The 15,835-nt window shown below is 35.9% G+C and overlaps 1 protein-coding gene across 2 annotated transcripts in view; it reads right to left on the bottom strand.

Annotated features, from left to right (window-relative positions):
* Vcl (vinculin) overlaps positions 1-15,835 on the bottom strand; it is a 122,071-nt gene that overhangs the window by 37,480 nt on the left and 68,756 nt on the right. For both annotated transcript variants that reach the window (XM_027931159.2, XM_027931161.2), the window contains exons 5-8: positions 13,314-13,436; positions 11,261-11,421; positions 3,417-3,507; positions 2,450-2,597 (exon numbers count right to left, since the gene is read on the bottom strand). In XM_027931159.2, coding sequence (XP_027786960.1) covers positions 2,450-2,597; positions 3,417-3,507; positions 11,261-11,421; positions 13,314-13,436 — 523 coding nt within the window. The remainder of the gene's footprint in view (positions 1-2,449; positions 2,598-3,416; positions 3,508-11,260; positions 11,422-13,313; positions 13,437-15,835) is intronic.

Raw genomic sequence — 15,835 nt, forward strand, 5'->3', positions numbered from 1 at the left:
TATGATTTAATTTACTATTTCCCCCTTCAAATTTAGTAATTCATGATGAGGAATCTTTGGCATGTGAATACAACTGCAAAAAATGTAAAAATAAGTATAGGCTACATTAAAAATAAAAAGTTTGCCAAGTGTGGTGGCTCACACTTGTAATTTCACTGACTTGGGAGGCTGAGACAGAAGGATTCCAAATTCGAGGACGGCCTCAGCAATTTAGCAAGGTTCTAAGCAACTTAGCAAGACTCTGTCACAAAATAAAAATGAAAAAGTCTGGGGATGTGGCTCCGTTGTTAAAATGCCCCTGGATTCCAGTGGCAAAAAAAAAAAAAAAAGTTAATTAAGGAAGACATTTGAGGCCAGCCTCAGAAACTTAGCTAGACCCTCAGCAACTTAGCAAGATCCTATTTCAAATTAAAAAGGGCTGAGAATATATATAGCTCATGGAAAAGCACTCTTGCTCCTGGTTTAAAAAAAAACTCATTAAGTCCCATGAGGATAAAATTATATTCTTACAATCTAGAAACTCTTCATGACCAGAAGAATATCAACAGGAAGATAGCTTTCCAATCTTTCTTCATGAAAGGATATTGTAGGCTCCACTGTGAAACAGGCCCAAACCCACTCATCACTGTTCTAGCCTTTTTGCTTTAAAGACTAATAGTTGATCCCATACAATTACCTCATTCTCTTGCTCATATTCATCTCTCTAAACACATACAATTGTGTATTTGAGAATTCCAAGTGAAAACTGTCTACCACACTGTGAAAAGGCTGTAAACAAAAGAGCCAGAAATGAGAAATTAAAAGAGCCGAGAATCTTGTCAAATTGCATTGGCATTTCTCTGAATGGGAACAAAACTTCTTTTTGTCCCTTCAGCAAAGTTAGTGCCATGCTCATGACAAGGGAGACTGCTTCTCAGCAGGAGAAAGGCTCCCTGAACTCAATGAGATCACATTTATTTAAGCTGTTTCTTCTCCTTGTCAAGATAGGGACACAATCTGAAGGCCCCAAGCTTCCAGGACGATGGTCAATCCACAAATCCCTGGAAACCATAGGAAACATTGAATGGGAATGTTCATTGGCATCTTTTTAGGTAGGGATAAATGCTTTCATCAGATTATAAAAAGTGATCTTGGTCCAAAAAAGATTAAGAACTACTCCTTAAGGGGCTGGGGTTGTGGCTCAGTGATAAAGCACTCGCCTAGCACGTGCGAGGCCCTGGGTTTGATCCTCAGCACTACATAAAAATAATAAAGATATTGTTGTGTCCTACTAAAAAATAAATAAATATTTTTAAAAAATAATCACTCCTTTTTAGATGTGTATTCTTCAGGGTGACTAGTTTGAAATCAAGAGGTTTCACAACATTCTCAAAGCAAAATTAATTTTCATGTACACTAGTGTCTTGGAACACTTCTACTTTCTAAAAGCCCATAGCATAAAATTCCATAAAAATGAGGAACTTTTTGAACTTTAGTAATTACGTGGAAGAATTCCAAATAAATCTATATCATACTGATTTGTCTCAACAATAAATTATACATTTATTTGAGTTATGAGGGGGAAAATTCCAAACGTCAAGACTTACTGAGGGTAAAAGGTAGTTAAAAGAATTAAAAACCAAAAACTAGTGCAGAAATACAAACTCATAAAGAACCCAGAAATAGCTGGGCATGGTGACACACGCACACCAGTAATCCTAGGGATTTGGGAGGCTCTGGCAGGAGGATTGCAAGTGTGAGACCAGCCTCAACTTAGCAAGGCCCTAAGCAAGATCCTGTCTCAAAATGAAAAATAAAATGGGGGACTAGGGTTGTGGATTAGTAATAGAGTGTTTGCCTAGCATGTGTGAGGCACTGGGTTTGATCCTCAGCACTACATAAAAGTAAGTAAATAAAATAAAGTTATTGTGTCCATTTATAACTAAAAATTTTAAAATTTTTAAAAATAAATAAATAAACAAATAGGGCTGGGGATGTAGCTCAGTGGTAAAGCACTCCTGGGTTCAATTCCTAGAACCCACTCTGCCAAAAAGAAAAAAAGAGCCCAGAAATTACCAGCTTAAAGGATGATCTATTTGATTTCTAAAATGATGTGAAATAATTTCAATGTTTTCACTCTTTATATTTCTTTCTACCCATCTTTCTTAATATATACCTAAACAAGACAGACTTCAACAATGCCCCTTATTTTTCAAAAATCTATGGCTACAAACTAAAAATCCAATTTATATTTCTATTTCTATTATAGAATAAGTTACAACTTTATTAGGTATACACTTGCATATATTAAAAGTTTAGAAAAAGGAAAGTTCACCTCAATTTCAGAAAAACTAATATAATGAAATACCTGTTTTATCTACTAGCCAAAGATAACTCAGTAAAACTGGCACAGACTTGCTTTCTGTGTGAATTACTTACTACAAGTCTGTTAGGAGCAGAAAAACTTTACCTAGCTCGGAGGTCAGCCACTTGATCAGTCATCTGCCCTAGCATTTTGCAGGTTCCCAGGATCTCCCTGCGTTCCTTGCCTGCACAAAGTTCACCAACTTTTCCAGCTTCATCTAAGATCTGCCTGATGGCCTGTTCACCAGCATCCCCTAAAATAAAAAGATAGTTAATATCTGCATTGTAGACCCATTAAACATTTAGAGAGGATACTTTACACATCATTTCATTCCTGAAGGAATAGATGATTTTAATTGACAAGTGAACAGAAGACAATCCATCTGATAGCTAATAGCCAAGCGATGCCCTTACAGCTGAGGTTTCAACCACAGATACTGCTAAAATAGATACTTGGAACCATATCCATTTGGAGATTCTAAGCAGCTTGTGGTAATAATGTGGATGATGAAAATAGACCATCCTAATTTAATAGTACTTAGCACCTCCAAACTCCATTAAGCTTTTCGCTCATTCAAATGTTAATCTAAAACTGAAAAAATATTAAATTATAGAGTACACAAAGCCAAACTCAATAACATACTTGGATCTTATCTTTATATAGTCAACTTCACTTTCCAATTTTTATTGACATTACTATTTAATCTACTTAATTAAGTACTCTGTTGACATAAATGGAAGTTTACCCAATGGGAATTAGCAGAGAAGAGCTTTTATTCAAAATAATTACCTTTCCAATTTGGGGAATGGGTGAAAAAATAATTTTGCAAAGAATGCCCAGTTTGGCTTTGTTTATTCCTCCACAGTAAGAGGTGATATGGCTTATGCCCTTCATTCTTTTAAGGTCCAATAACGCTTCCACTAGTTAAAACTATCAGAAGATGAGCTATGTTCCAAATGTTATAGTAGTAATCTCAGGATTGCAAAATTCTGAAGGATTTATTCTATTCTTTTATTTGCTTCAATTTTAGATTTTTATTCTATGTATCAGAAAAGCAAAACTAAAGGGTTACCTGGGGAGGCACTGGGGTCACGGAGCCAACCTTTGGCCTGGTTCAGTTTGGAGTCTATGGAGGCCAATGCTCTCTTCATGGCTTCAGTGTCCTTTTGAAGAGAAATCCCACAATTATTTTTTTTGCAATCACTGAGGTACCATAAAACAAAGGAGTATTACAGCACTAACATACAAAAGCTAAGGTAGTCCTACAATGGTCTTAATAATCTCATCACAACACAATTCTTATTGCTATCAAAATGCAGCATCTTGCATGCAAATCTTCAGTTAATTCTATTCTGTTTCCTTGTGTCTATTGCTAAAACTGTGAAAACTGGTAAAATTGCTCAAGCCAAAAGATGTTTAATGTCTTCAACAGAAAAAAGCTCTGTTGTCACATGCCTCATTATCAGCCTTTCTACTAGTCAACATTCATCTACTGCAGCCTTGCCAGAGCCCTCCCCGCTTCAGGGAAGCCTAATTAGTATGTGGTGCCACAAATCACAATTCTTTTACATCTTGTTTTGAAATATACACCCAAACTGGATGATGTTTCACTTTAATTAATCTGAAAAACTTGGAATTACTGGTTGGAAAAAGATATTTAAAAAGTTAATGTAGCAGTTTTGTTTTAATTCTCAAAAAAAAAAACCCATTTAAAGTTATACAAGAAAAAAAAATTTTGCAGCTCTTCCTTACTACATCTCATCCTTAGTTTCTTTATAATCCCTAATCTGGAAAAAGAGGCAACATATAATAAATGGGTCTTGATTGTTTACAAACAGGATTCATGATGATAAGCATAAAATCTCCCAGGATACAGCTGGGAGACAACATATTAATTCCTCTAAAAAATGTGAGTATTCATAAAATTTGTTTGAACAGAGGAAAATGCAGAGAACAGCACAACAAATACCCATGTACACATTCTCAGAACTGGTAGGCTGGCCACCTCTTCAGGATCTATTTAACATCTCAAAAGAAAGTCTATCTCATTCTTGCTCCAAGGAATTGACTCCTATGGAGTCAATCCATCAAAGCACAGAGTTAACCTCTAAAATTCTAGCCAATGTCCTATTATCCTAACTTTCCTCTATTTCCAATCCTAAAGAACTGAGGTTCTTAGTGATGTTATACCACCAATTTTCCACAAGAGGGCACGAGGAGCTTTCCCACTTTCAATGTGAAGGAGACCAGCCCTAGCACAAATAAAAAGCACTGGCTGCATTCATAATCAGGCTTAAAGTTAGCAGCCTGACCCCAGGTTTTTCAAAGTCTCTATTCAAATGATGGGGCTCCGAACGTTAGGATTCCTTCCTTCCCCATCTAAACAGATAGACTGTTCTGTTCTAACCTTATTTCTCAGCCACAGCACCAAAAAAGAGGTTAACTAAATTACTAAAAAAAAGGACGTAAAATATTTTTATTATCAAGTTACATGGGATTATGGTAGCTATCCATAAAATGTAGCATTGTGAAATTTGAAAATCCATTTGTAACTAGTACAAATAGACAAGTTGTATTTCTGAGTGCTTTGATTTTAAGTGGTTTAAATATCTGTTCTTCTCTTTCACCTTGATTTATATTAATTTGTACAGCAAACCTTGTCTCCAAAAGTAATGCAACACTTAATTCAAATTAGCAAGATCCAAAACAATATCTTCTTAAAAGAAAATCTCAGGTAACTCCTAACCTCAGGAAGACAGATAGCCTTCAGGGTTTAACACAAGTTATTAGGTATAATACACAAATTATTTAGGTACAGATTAAAACACAAACACACACGTACACAAGCTCTTACTTAGAAAGTATGTGAACACTCTGGAGAGGAGAAATTGTGTCAATGTAAAAATATTTAATTTAAAACCTGTTAATAGCATTTCCTTAACACATTTTCATTTTCAGTGAGAAAACCAATAGATACCAAGTATTACATTTCAAAACCTAAATTCAAAAGGGAGGGAAAGCCCTACATGTTAGATGTTGGTTTTGCCACTTTCCCCCTCAATTATTTCAATGAATCTCAAATTTAAATATAATTTGATTTTACAAATTAAGAAACAGGGAATCACTCGGGTTTGTTGGGCTTTGTCTTGTTTTGCTATAGTCCTGGGGATCAAAGCCAGAGCCTTAAGCATGCTAGGCAAGCACTTTACCACTAAGCTACAGCCCCAATCCTTGTTTTATTTTGCAACAAGATGTCACTAAGTTGCCGGGGCCACCCTTGAACCCACCATCCTCTTGCCTTATCCTCCCAAGCAGCAGGGATTACAGATGTATCCCACCATACCCAGCCATCTCTGGCTTGTTCACTCCAGATTTCATTCTTTTATTTCAGATAAAACTTGAGAATTTTTTTCTTTTACCAAAGAGAGTTGCCAATGATGTCATTAAGCTTCTACAACAGTCGCAAATCTCTTTTTTCAACTTTGGCTTTGGTTGATACTGCCCAGAAAATAAAATGTAGACATCAAATTCATAATCCTCACTAACATAAATAGCTGCTTTTATCCTCCAATGCTCCAAAATGATTTGAAACACAATGGAAAAACAAGCTTTGCTCTATTCAGCATCCTCAAAAATCATTTCTTTTTTCTCCCCAATAAAGCTCAAAAGGCTTCTATACTACCAAAAAAAAAAAAAGAATATGATTCTCAGGAATTGAGTAACTTACTCCTGAATAGTAGATCTGACACCACCAAGAAGTTAAAATTAAGAGATATTCTTTTTCCCTAAATAAAAACAAGGGAAATTTTGAAATTAAGCCACATTTTACAACTGGGAATTTCAACTAGTTAGCAGGTTTTTCTTTGCTCTTGTTTTTGTTTTCCTTCTGTGCTGGGGATTAAACATCTCAAGCCTTTTTTTATTTTTTACTTTTGAGACAGGGTCTCAGTAAATTGCTGAGAGTCTTGATAAATTGCCCTTGAATTTACAATCTTCCTGCCTCAATCTCCTCAGTAGCCTCTGCACCAGACAGTTACCAGTTTTTAATAATGAATTTTAGACCATTTTGGAGGTTTAAAACTTATCATTGAAAAGGCCGCATTAAATTCTTTCTGGAAGGTTATAAACAATAATTTAAACACAATGCAGTGCAATGTCGCATCTATTAAAAACAAGAGTGTTTATGGGAACAAATATTTTGGTCTCCTAAGAATCTCATATTTCTTTTGCAGGACAGATGAAACTGATAAAATTCTGTCATAAGAAATATAAGTACATTAACTTTAGGATATAATATAAACAAATTCACCAAACACTAAGCATTAGAACTCAATTTGCAGATATATTTATAAAAGATAAAAATAATTATAATCTTGTGGTCAACCATACTATGTGCCCCGAGCACTTTGTTAAACTCTGTCACATAAATCTAAGTACCCAGAGTACAATCTGAGTATGAAATAGAAGGAAAAAAATACAACAATGTTTTGAGAATTCTTCTCCATAAAAATTCAAATTTAGGAAAAAAGTCTCCACCAATCTTCAATCTGTTTTTTATTTGTTTGTTTTGTTTGTTGTTTTTTCAAAGAGTGAGAGTAAAAAAAGACCAGATCTAGTCATGCAACTTTGGGACAGCTGGCAGGTAGTATTCTGCCCTCCTCCATAACCCCTTTTATTATAAAAATCTTATCAGATCAAGTTTTAAATGAAAAAATGCAGCCTTGGCACTGTCCCCCACAAACCAAAAGATGGAAGGTCATCCTAAGAGAATACTGATTTACATGATTTTCCAGGAACTGAAACACTCCTAAAATTCAATATATGTTTAGGCCTCAAAAATACCTGTGAATAATACTGAGATCCTCTATACAGGATCAAGAAGAGCTATCATTAGGAAAGTGATGTCCTGTAATCCCAGGAATTTAAAATTGGAAATTTTAAATATGGGGAATAAGGACCTCTCTATATCACTCCCCAAGCCGCTTTTCCCTTCTTCCACTAACACCTCCCTTCCCACCGCATTCCATTTCTGATAACATTTTCACTATCATAACTTATCTAGTCCTGAGACTTCAGGCAAGTTATCTTCTCAGGACCTCGGTTTCTCTTTGCTCATCTCTACGAATACCTTCCCAGCTCTAAAAATCTAGGCCACCTATGAGCACACAACCAGATGAATCAGCTAGCTGAAGATAACAGATCAGAAAGGAAACATAAACTCCTTTGACATTTTGGGGGATTTTCTCCTTATTGGGGGAGGGGAAAGAATAACACATCATAAATACCTGAATTAACTATTTATCCTGAACAGAAAAATCCTTCATTCTATTAGCTGCTAAAACAAAACACTAAAACATTCTTTAAAAGTTCATATACAACCTGTTTTTAAAAATAATCAAATAGGGGCAGGGGCTGTAGCTCAGTGGTACAGCATTTGCCTAGCATGTGTGAGGCACTGGGTTCAATCCTCAGTACCACATAAAAATAAATAAAATAAAGGCATTTAAAAAAAGTTGTATCTGTTTAAAGAAAAGGAAAAATAAAATAAAATAAAATCCTTAAATCTCAACGGTTTGCAGTAAGGGATAGTATTACAGGATGGCATGTTCTAACCAATATTTCCTTCTTTGGTAAAGTATATGCAGGACCTCTGAGTCAGTCACTACTTTTACTCATCACCAGTTTAGGACTACAGTGGGAGGAAACTCCCCACAACTCATTTTGAATAACCATATTTAATGACTCAAGTTATCTTAGCAGTGAAATGCTTTTCAAATTTTTGTCTCATTTTTTCTTAATTTCCAACATGCAACAAAATACAAGTACTATTAATACACAAAAAAAATAATATTGAGTATTAAATTTATAAAGAGTAGTATTAGAATTATGTTTAACTTAAATTCTTTTGGCTCATAATGTATTCCTAAGAAAAAATATTAACTTGACTTTCAATGATCACTATGATTGTTGATTTAAGAAAGGGACACTTTTATTTTTAAAAGAAATAGTGTTTAAAGTCAAAATCCTTTTAAATTTATAAATTTGCAATTTGAATATAGGTATAAAATGTCAAATAGCCATTGCATTGCCTCTTCAAAACCTGAACTTAATTGGCAAGACGCACTTTTTATCAAGAATTCATTCCACTTACTTTCTTCCCCCATTTTTCTAGAGGAACCATCACTTTCCAGAAGAATACTGCACCAATGGGGAAGCATGAAACAAGTATGGTAAGACAAAGTTAATTATATATTAGTAGGGCCAAGAGGAGGCGAAAGACACTGTATGCATTGAACAGAATGGGAACTCAGTGATAACAGACACAAGGTCTGATTAATTCACTGCTTACAGTTGAGCAATGAAAGATGCATAACCCTAATAAACAGAAAAACAGCCCAAATCCTAGTTACCAATGTCAGTTTTAAGGTAATTTTTTTTGCTAAATATTCTTGTAACTAATAAAAATTATTTTTTAGGGAGTGAGCAGAGGTAAGAGTGGATGGGAACAGGGTTGGGAGGAAGAGTTGTCTTGTATCTCTTTTTACAGTATTTTTATTTTTTTGAACCAGTTAAATGTATAACAAAAGTAAACAGGTTTAAAAATTTCTTGTTCATTCTGATGTCATGTATTTGAGCTTCTTTTTGCTTGAACTCACTGATTTTACTTTCTTTCACTCCTGATAAAGTTAGTTTTGCAGCATCCTAGCCAACTTACTTTCTCCTAGATGAACATAAAACTGGGACGGCTTTAAGACCACACATGGTGAGGAACAGGTCTATTCCTTATATATCCTCCCAAGTCCTGAAAAACTCAATGGAAGTTGTTTTGTTTTGTTTTGTTAAAGAAGTAGCACTGGATCACAGTACAAAATAAAGCTGAGCACTTATTCACTTACTCACATTTAGCACTTATTCACTAAATGATGAATGACTTTCCTCTCAAAAATAGAGAAACATTAAAATTAAATGCCTGTTCCTTCTTACTACTTTCTCATCCACTAAAAGCAAAGGAAAGAGATTAGTTTAGGGGAACATGAAGTCAGAAAATTATGGCTGATTCACGGCTCAGACAGTTCACATAGTAAGCCATGGACTGAAGTTAAGAAAAACACTAGATATACATAGTTTGCTTCTTTTGTCCTTTGGATTTTGACAAATCAAAGGATTATTATGCAGGACAGGTGCCTCATCTAAGCTATCTATCCTACTCATTTTCATTTTGACTTAAAAGTTCCAATTACACAACTCCAAAAGCAAAATTTCAGAGCCCATCAAGAAGACTGGTGGGAGAGGCACATACAGAGATGGCATCAGCTGGAAGTATCCTTTCCTTAGAGCAGGGTCTACATACAGGTAACTCAAAGGTTACCCAGCTACCTGGGGAAAACTGCTTCACATGAAGTCAGTGTGAATGACCAGGCAAAATAAGTCCTAAGGATCCTGCTGAAAACAGATTAAAAAAGCACCTACCAAATACAGAAATCCTGATGGCCCATAGTAATGTGTTTCCTTTTGTTTCTCCCCAAAGAAATAGCTCAATATGAGCAGAGTCAAACAGAATGTGCAGCACAGCCAGAGTCCCATATTAAATCACATTCTAACGCATAGTCAAGCACAGTGTTACACACCGGCATACAGAATAAGGCACAGCACACAGCACAAGAAAACCCCACGGACATGCTTTTTCTATTTTTAAGCAAAAAAGAAACTAAAGGGCAAGAGAAAGCTTACCTTCTAAACGTGAGAAAAAGAATAAAACAAACAAGAGAACAACAATAAAAAAGATGCATAAAGAAGTCACAACAGGGAAGTAAAAGTCAAGTATGCAAAAGCAAAATTAAATCAATATCAAAGATTTTAAATGATTTTACCATGTAAATTTAAAATATAATCTTAGAACCAGTTGAAGAACTGCACATCAATGAGAAAATGCCTGTTAAACAAATCCATAGTTGAAGTAAACTAATTTAATATCCATTGTTAAATTACCTTTCTGGGTAAAAGAGAAAGGGCTGGTGGTTTTTAGGTCCTTGCTTTGACCCTACCTTTTACGTGTCCTGGAGGAAAAACATCTATATCTCTACTAAACAACCAACAAAAGTCAAACTATAAAATCCCCTCTTTAGTCAGCTACCAGCCTGCTGGGTGACCCTGGAGACATTTGGGTCTAGATCCTAGAGCAAGCAGTATATTCCCCAAACTGCCTGCATCTTGGGCTCCTAAGTATAAACACAAATGTCTCTGCTCTTCCAGACGTGGAAGCTTTGTTCATAGTCACTACATAGGAAAAAGTGGACCAGAGTGGCAGTAACACAAAACCACTGCTGACAGACTCTAAAAGGAATCCACCAATCCCCTTAAGCCCAAGAAGAGGTTCTAGACAGGGTGAAGGGACTTCACAAACTAACTGACAAATGTAAAGACAAATATTTTAAATAAAATTTCCTTAGAGAAAAGGGAATAATGAAGAGACACATGTACAAATGCTAAGATGTTCCTCTGTATATTCCTCTGAATCAAAGGTTGGGTAAAGGAAATTTTTCCATAAAGTTTAAAATTATAGGCATATTCTGTGTCTTTCTTAGTCACCTGGCTACAATCACCAACATACAAGGTAGAGATCCCACCCAGGGGACTATACATTCCTCATCAGCCAACCTGAAAGAAAGGCTACCCACCTCAGCCTTCAACCAATATTCATTCCACATGACTATTTATTCTACCTTGGAACGAAGAAATTTGCAAAGGTAGCAAGTAACCCATGAAACAAAAGTAAAGAAGAAATTACATTCACAATACCTAAGTAGTCTTATGATATACACAATTACAAGATAAAATCTGCAACAGGTAACAATCAAAATCACCTAGGAAGGGAGAATTCAGGATTTTGCTTATTTCTCCTCCAATAACACTTACTTTGCTGGCCCAGGCATCTTCATCCCAAGAAGTGAGTTGTAATACACGGATGATCTCATTAATTTCAGCACTCATCTTTTCTACAGTAAAATTGCGATTTTTCAAAGCTTCTTCTATTCCTTGGTTTTTTGAATTTTTAGTTGTTACAAAAATCTTCATAGCTATAAAAATAAACAAAAGATCAGCAACTGAAGTTGGAATTAAATCTTGTTGTGTACAATATTCATACAAGATGTTCTACACTTTGAACCCATATTTTGAATTTCTAAAGTCTTAGAAATATACAAAAACAAACACTACAAATCTGCCAATAAAGTTCCAATATTACAACTTTCATTGCAAAGAAATCTAAAGGTACAAAACATCACCACTACCTAATTAACATGCATATACTGATGAGTTATAGTCATAAAATATCTAATATTCTTAATATCCTTAAAAAAAACTGGTTCCACCCACTGCAAACCTAATGGGACAGGATGAAAACCATCAATAATACTATGGAGTATCCTGCTGCCTCCAATCTCAACAGAAGACCCCAAAGAATCAATTTATCTTCCAGGACTTCTCTCACTATGGAGCAGGGACTTTCTAACTCCCAGAAGTAAAATAGAAAAAATTAAGAATGATAATAAGGAGCATTAGAGAAAGAATATCTTCCCATCAAATTATTAAAAATTTCATAAGCAAAGATTAATTAACACTTTATTGAGTTACCCAGATTAGAAAGAAACCATCTTCCAATGCACATAGAACACATGGCCTCAAAACATTCCTAGAGCTAGGGCGATCACTCAGTGGTAGAGTACTTGCGTCGCAGAGGCAAGGCCCTGGATTCAATCCTTCCCCAAGTCCCCTCCTTTTGTGTGTGTGTGTGTGTGTGGTACTGGGGTTTGAACCCAGGACCTTGTTCATACTAAGCACATACTCTACCACTGAGCTACATCCCCAACCCTCCTAGATTCAATCCCTAGCAACATATGCATGCTCACACAACACAAACCACCACCACCACCACCCCACAAATACTTTCCACATAGGATCCTATCTACAAATTTTTGTTTTGTAGTGCACGTAAGAGCATTTTGAACTCTTACATTCATATCTCCTTTTTTAGTTTCTATCTAAAACATCAGAGCAGGTAACTAGAGTCACACTGATATGCCTCATAACATTTTAAAAATGAAGCTGACCTCTGAGAGCTAAACTAATTAACTAACAGTCAGATTAAGATAATTATGTAAACCAAGCATGGCTGGACACAGTGGTACACCCATGTAATCCCAGTCACTCTGGAGCCTGAAGCAGGAGAATCATGAATTCAAAGCCAGCCTCAGTAACTTAGCAAGGCCCTAAGCAACTCAGTGAGACCCTGTTTCTAAATTTAAAAAAAAGGGGGGGGGGGGGGTGCTGGGGTTGTGGCTCAGTGGTTAAGCGCTCTGGGTTCAATCCCTGATACCAAAAAATAAATAAATAAAAGAAGGATTGGCACATACTAAACACTCAGTAAGTACAAATCCCTTTTGCTAGGTGAGAAAGCAGCCATCATGTTTGCATTTTGGGGCTATGCTCAAAGTGAAAGTGGTCCCAGCTGGTGGCCAAAGAGCTGATCTATTCACAGTACAGAAAACAGTTAAATATCTTTTTAGGAAAATTGTGCTAACACTGAAAAGGGCTCTGAGTTCATTTCTTTATTATACAGTGCTCTATGTAGCCATTCTAGTTTCTAATTATTTTTCTATAACACAAGTAAAGGTGTGAAAAAATCAATGTCCATGATTAGAGGAGATTCCACCTCTCAAGGAAAAGGTCCCGTTAGAGTTTTAGGAGAACAGACTAGGCCACAGAAAGGGCAAGTTCAAACAAAGTACAGGAGAAGGAGAGCATTTGAGATGAATCCTCTTTTTTAGCATCATGCACCATCATGTAACACCCAATCAATCAGATCTCACTTTTACCCAAGCTAAAAGACATCAAAGGAAGCAGGAAAAAAAAAGTTCAGAACATACTAACATTTATTTTCCTTACAAACTAAAGTGCAAGCAGGAAATACCTGAAATGAGAACTGGAAGCAACTCTTTCACAGTGTTCATTGAGTTCACCAACATTACTCGGTGCTCCTGGTGAGTCAACTCCTGCTGTCTCTCATCAATCATCTTGGCCATCTTAGTCATTCCTGGGGCACAAGGAAGAAATTTTGCAGGATGAGTAGTAAAACAAGCATGGATCTGGCTCTCTAAGCCTAAATCCATTATGATTTACTATCAAAGTCCAAACCACTAATCACTGAACCCTAGCATTTATGCAAGTTTATTCCTTTTAATGAAGGTAATTTATTATATGAAAACTCTAAATACAATATAATTTTCATGTTTGACAAAAATATACTCACAAATATTAGAAACAGAAACAAATTAATACCTATTTGTAAAAAAAAATAAATGGACAAGTGGGATATTTTACCAGATTACTACACATACAGGTATCACACCATATATCTGGCCACCATGATGTGCTATGTAAGAATCCCATGTGAGCCTAGTGCTGAATATAGTGACTAAAAAAGTTCTAAGAATTTCAGTGCTGTGTTTTGTCTTCATCTTCATATATTTTTTTTTTACTTTCCAATTTGTCCAAAATAAGCATATACTACTTTTTTGTTTTTTAATAAGTTTTTAGTTGTAGATGGATACTTTATTTTATTTGTTTGTTTTTATGTGGTGCTAAGGATCGAAACCAGTGCCTCACACATACTAGGCAAGCACTCTACCACTGAGCCACAACCCCAGCATATACCACTTTTATAATTAGAAACAAATAGAAATATTATAAAAATAATCAGTTATGACAGTGCTTAAAAGCATCTGGTGTTTTGCAATCAGTCTGCTAGAACTTTTGGTTATTATTCAAAGGTGCTATGTGATTTTCTAAAGCTTTGATTTTCAAATTGCTCCTAGGACTTCAGGGGTGCTTTACTTCTGAGCTACATCTCCAGTCCTTTTTATTTTTATTTTGAGATAGGGTCTAGTAAGGTGCTGAGGCTGGCCTTGAACTTTCAGTCCTCCTGTCTCAGTCTCCCAAGTGACTGGGATTATGCCAGGCTACTCTGAGGATTTCTTAAATTGTCTCACAGACCATCCAAAAAGAAGCAGAAAGGTGGGGCTGCCTCTTTTTCATCCATAATAGTTTCCTTTTGTCTGTTATGCATAAAATTCCACTTGAGGAAATAGAAAAATTTTACAGTATAAGAAAGTTTAGAATACAGCTCTAAAGCAAAAAAAAAAAAAAAAATTTCCAGGTGATCTTCTTAAATTTCATTAAAGTGACTATACTGGCCAACATGGTGGCTCACAGGCTCCCAGTGGCTCGGGAGGCTGAGGCAGGAGGATTGTGATTTCAAAGCCAGCCTCAGCAAAAGCGAGGCACTGAACAACTCAGTGAGACCCTAAATAAAATAAAATACAAAATAGAGCTAGAGAATATTGCTCCTGAGTTCGATCCCTGGAACCCCCACCCCCCAAAAAAATGACTATACTGGAACCTAAAATACTGTAAGTATCAGGGCATGGTAGCACCGCCTATAATCAGGAGGCTAAGGCAGGAGGATCATAAATTCAAAGCCAGCTTAAGCAACTTATCGAGATTCTTGTCTCAAAATAAAAAAATTAAAAGAGTCAGGCACAGTGGCACAACCCTATAATCCAGGTGACTTTGGAGGTAAAGGCAGGAGAATCACAAATTCAAGACCAGCCTCCACAAAATAACAAGATCAGTTTCAAACAACAACAACCAAAAAAAAAAAAAAAAAAAAAAAACTTACTGTGGTGGCATAGGCCTGTAATCCCAGTGACTCAGGAGTCAGGAAGATAGCAAGTTTAAAGATGGCCCTACGCAACTCATTGACAACCTTTCTCAAATAAAAAATAAAGATCTGGGGATGTTGCCCAGTGGTAGAACATCTGTGGATTCAATCCCCAGTACATCAATCAATAACATTTAATAATAGGACTACAGAAATAGCTCTGTGGTATAGCATATTCCAGTCCTGGGTTCAATCCCTAGTACAGAAGGAAAAAATACTGTTTGCAAAATCCAACATTTTACATAAAACAGAAGAATTTTATAAGGTGATAAATATCAAGTTTATCATTTCTTCTTTAATGATTCTCAAGGTCATGTTACCTGTCTGTAACATCAAAAGCTGGTATCTATTTGTGTATTTTGAATATTAAATACTCAGATGCTTAAACAATCATTTCAAAATGAGATTTAACCACACAGCTCTTCTCTCCTAGATCTGATTATATTAGGCAGCCTTGGGCTAGGGCATTAATCCACAATAGTAGGCAGGCTAAGAGGTCAGAAAAAGCTAAAAGCCAGCTGGCAGACAGTGAAGGAATGCTGTGTAATGTGAAATGAAGAGGTCAGGATTCAGGGTGACCCTCAGCATTACAGTAATAGAAAAGTATTTTCTACGTTCTCCAGCAACATTTGCAATGTTGGTTTAATTTATTCCACAGGGCCAGAATTTGTAGAAAGCAGATTCAGATTTCATAGACAAAGGCATCTCCTCAG

This window comes from Marmota flaviventris, chromosome 4, assembly GCF_047511675.1.
Source record: "Marmota flaviventris isolate mMarFla1 chromosome 4, mMarFla1.hap1, whole genome shotgun sequence".
NCBI lineage: Eukaryota > Metazoa > Chordata > Mammalia > Rodentia > Sciuridae > Marmota > Marmota flaviventris.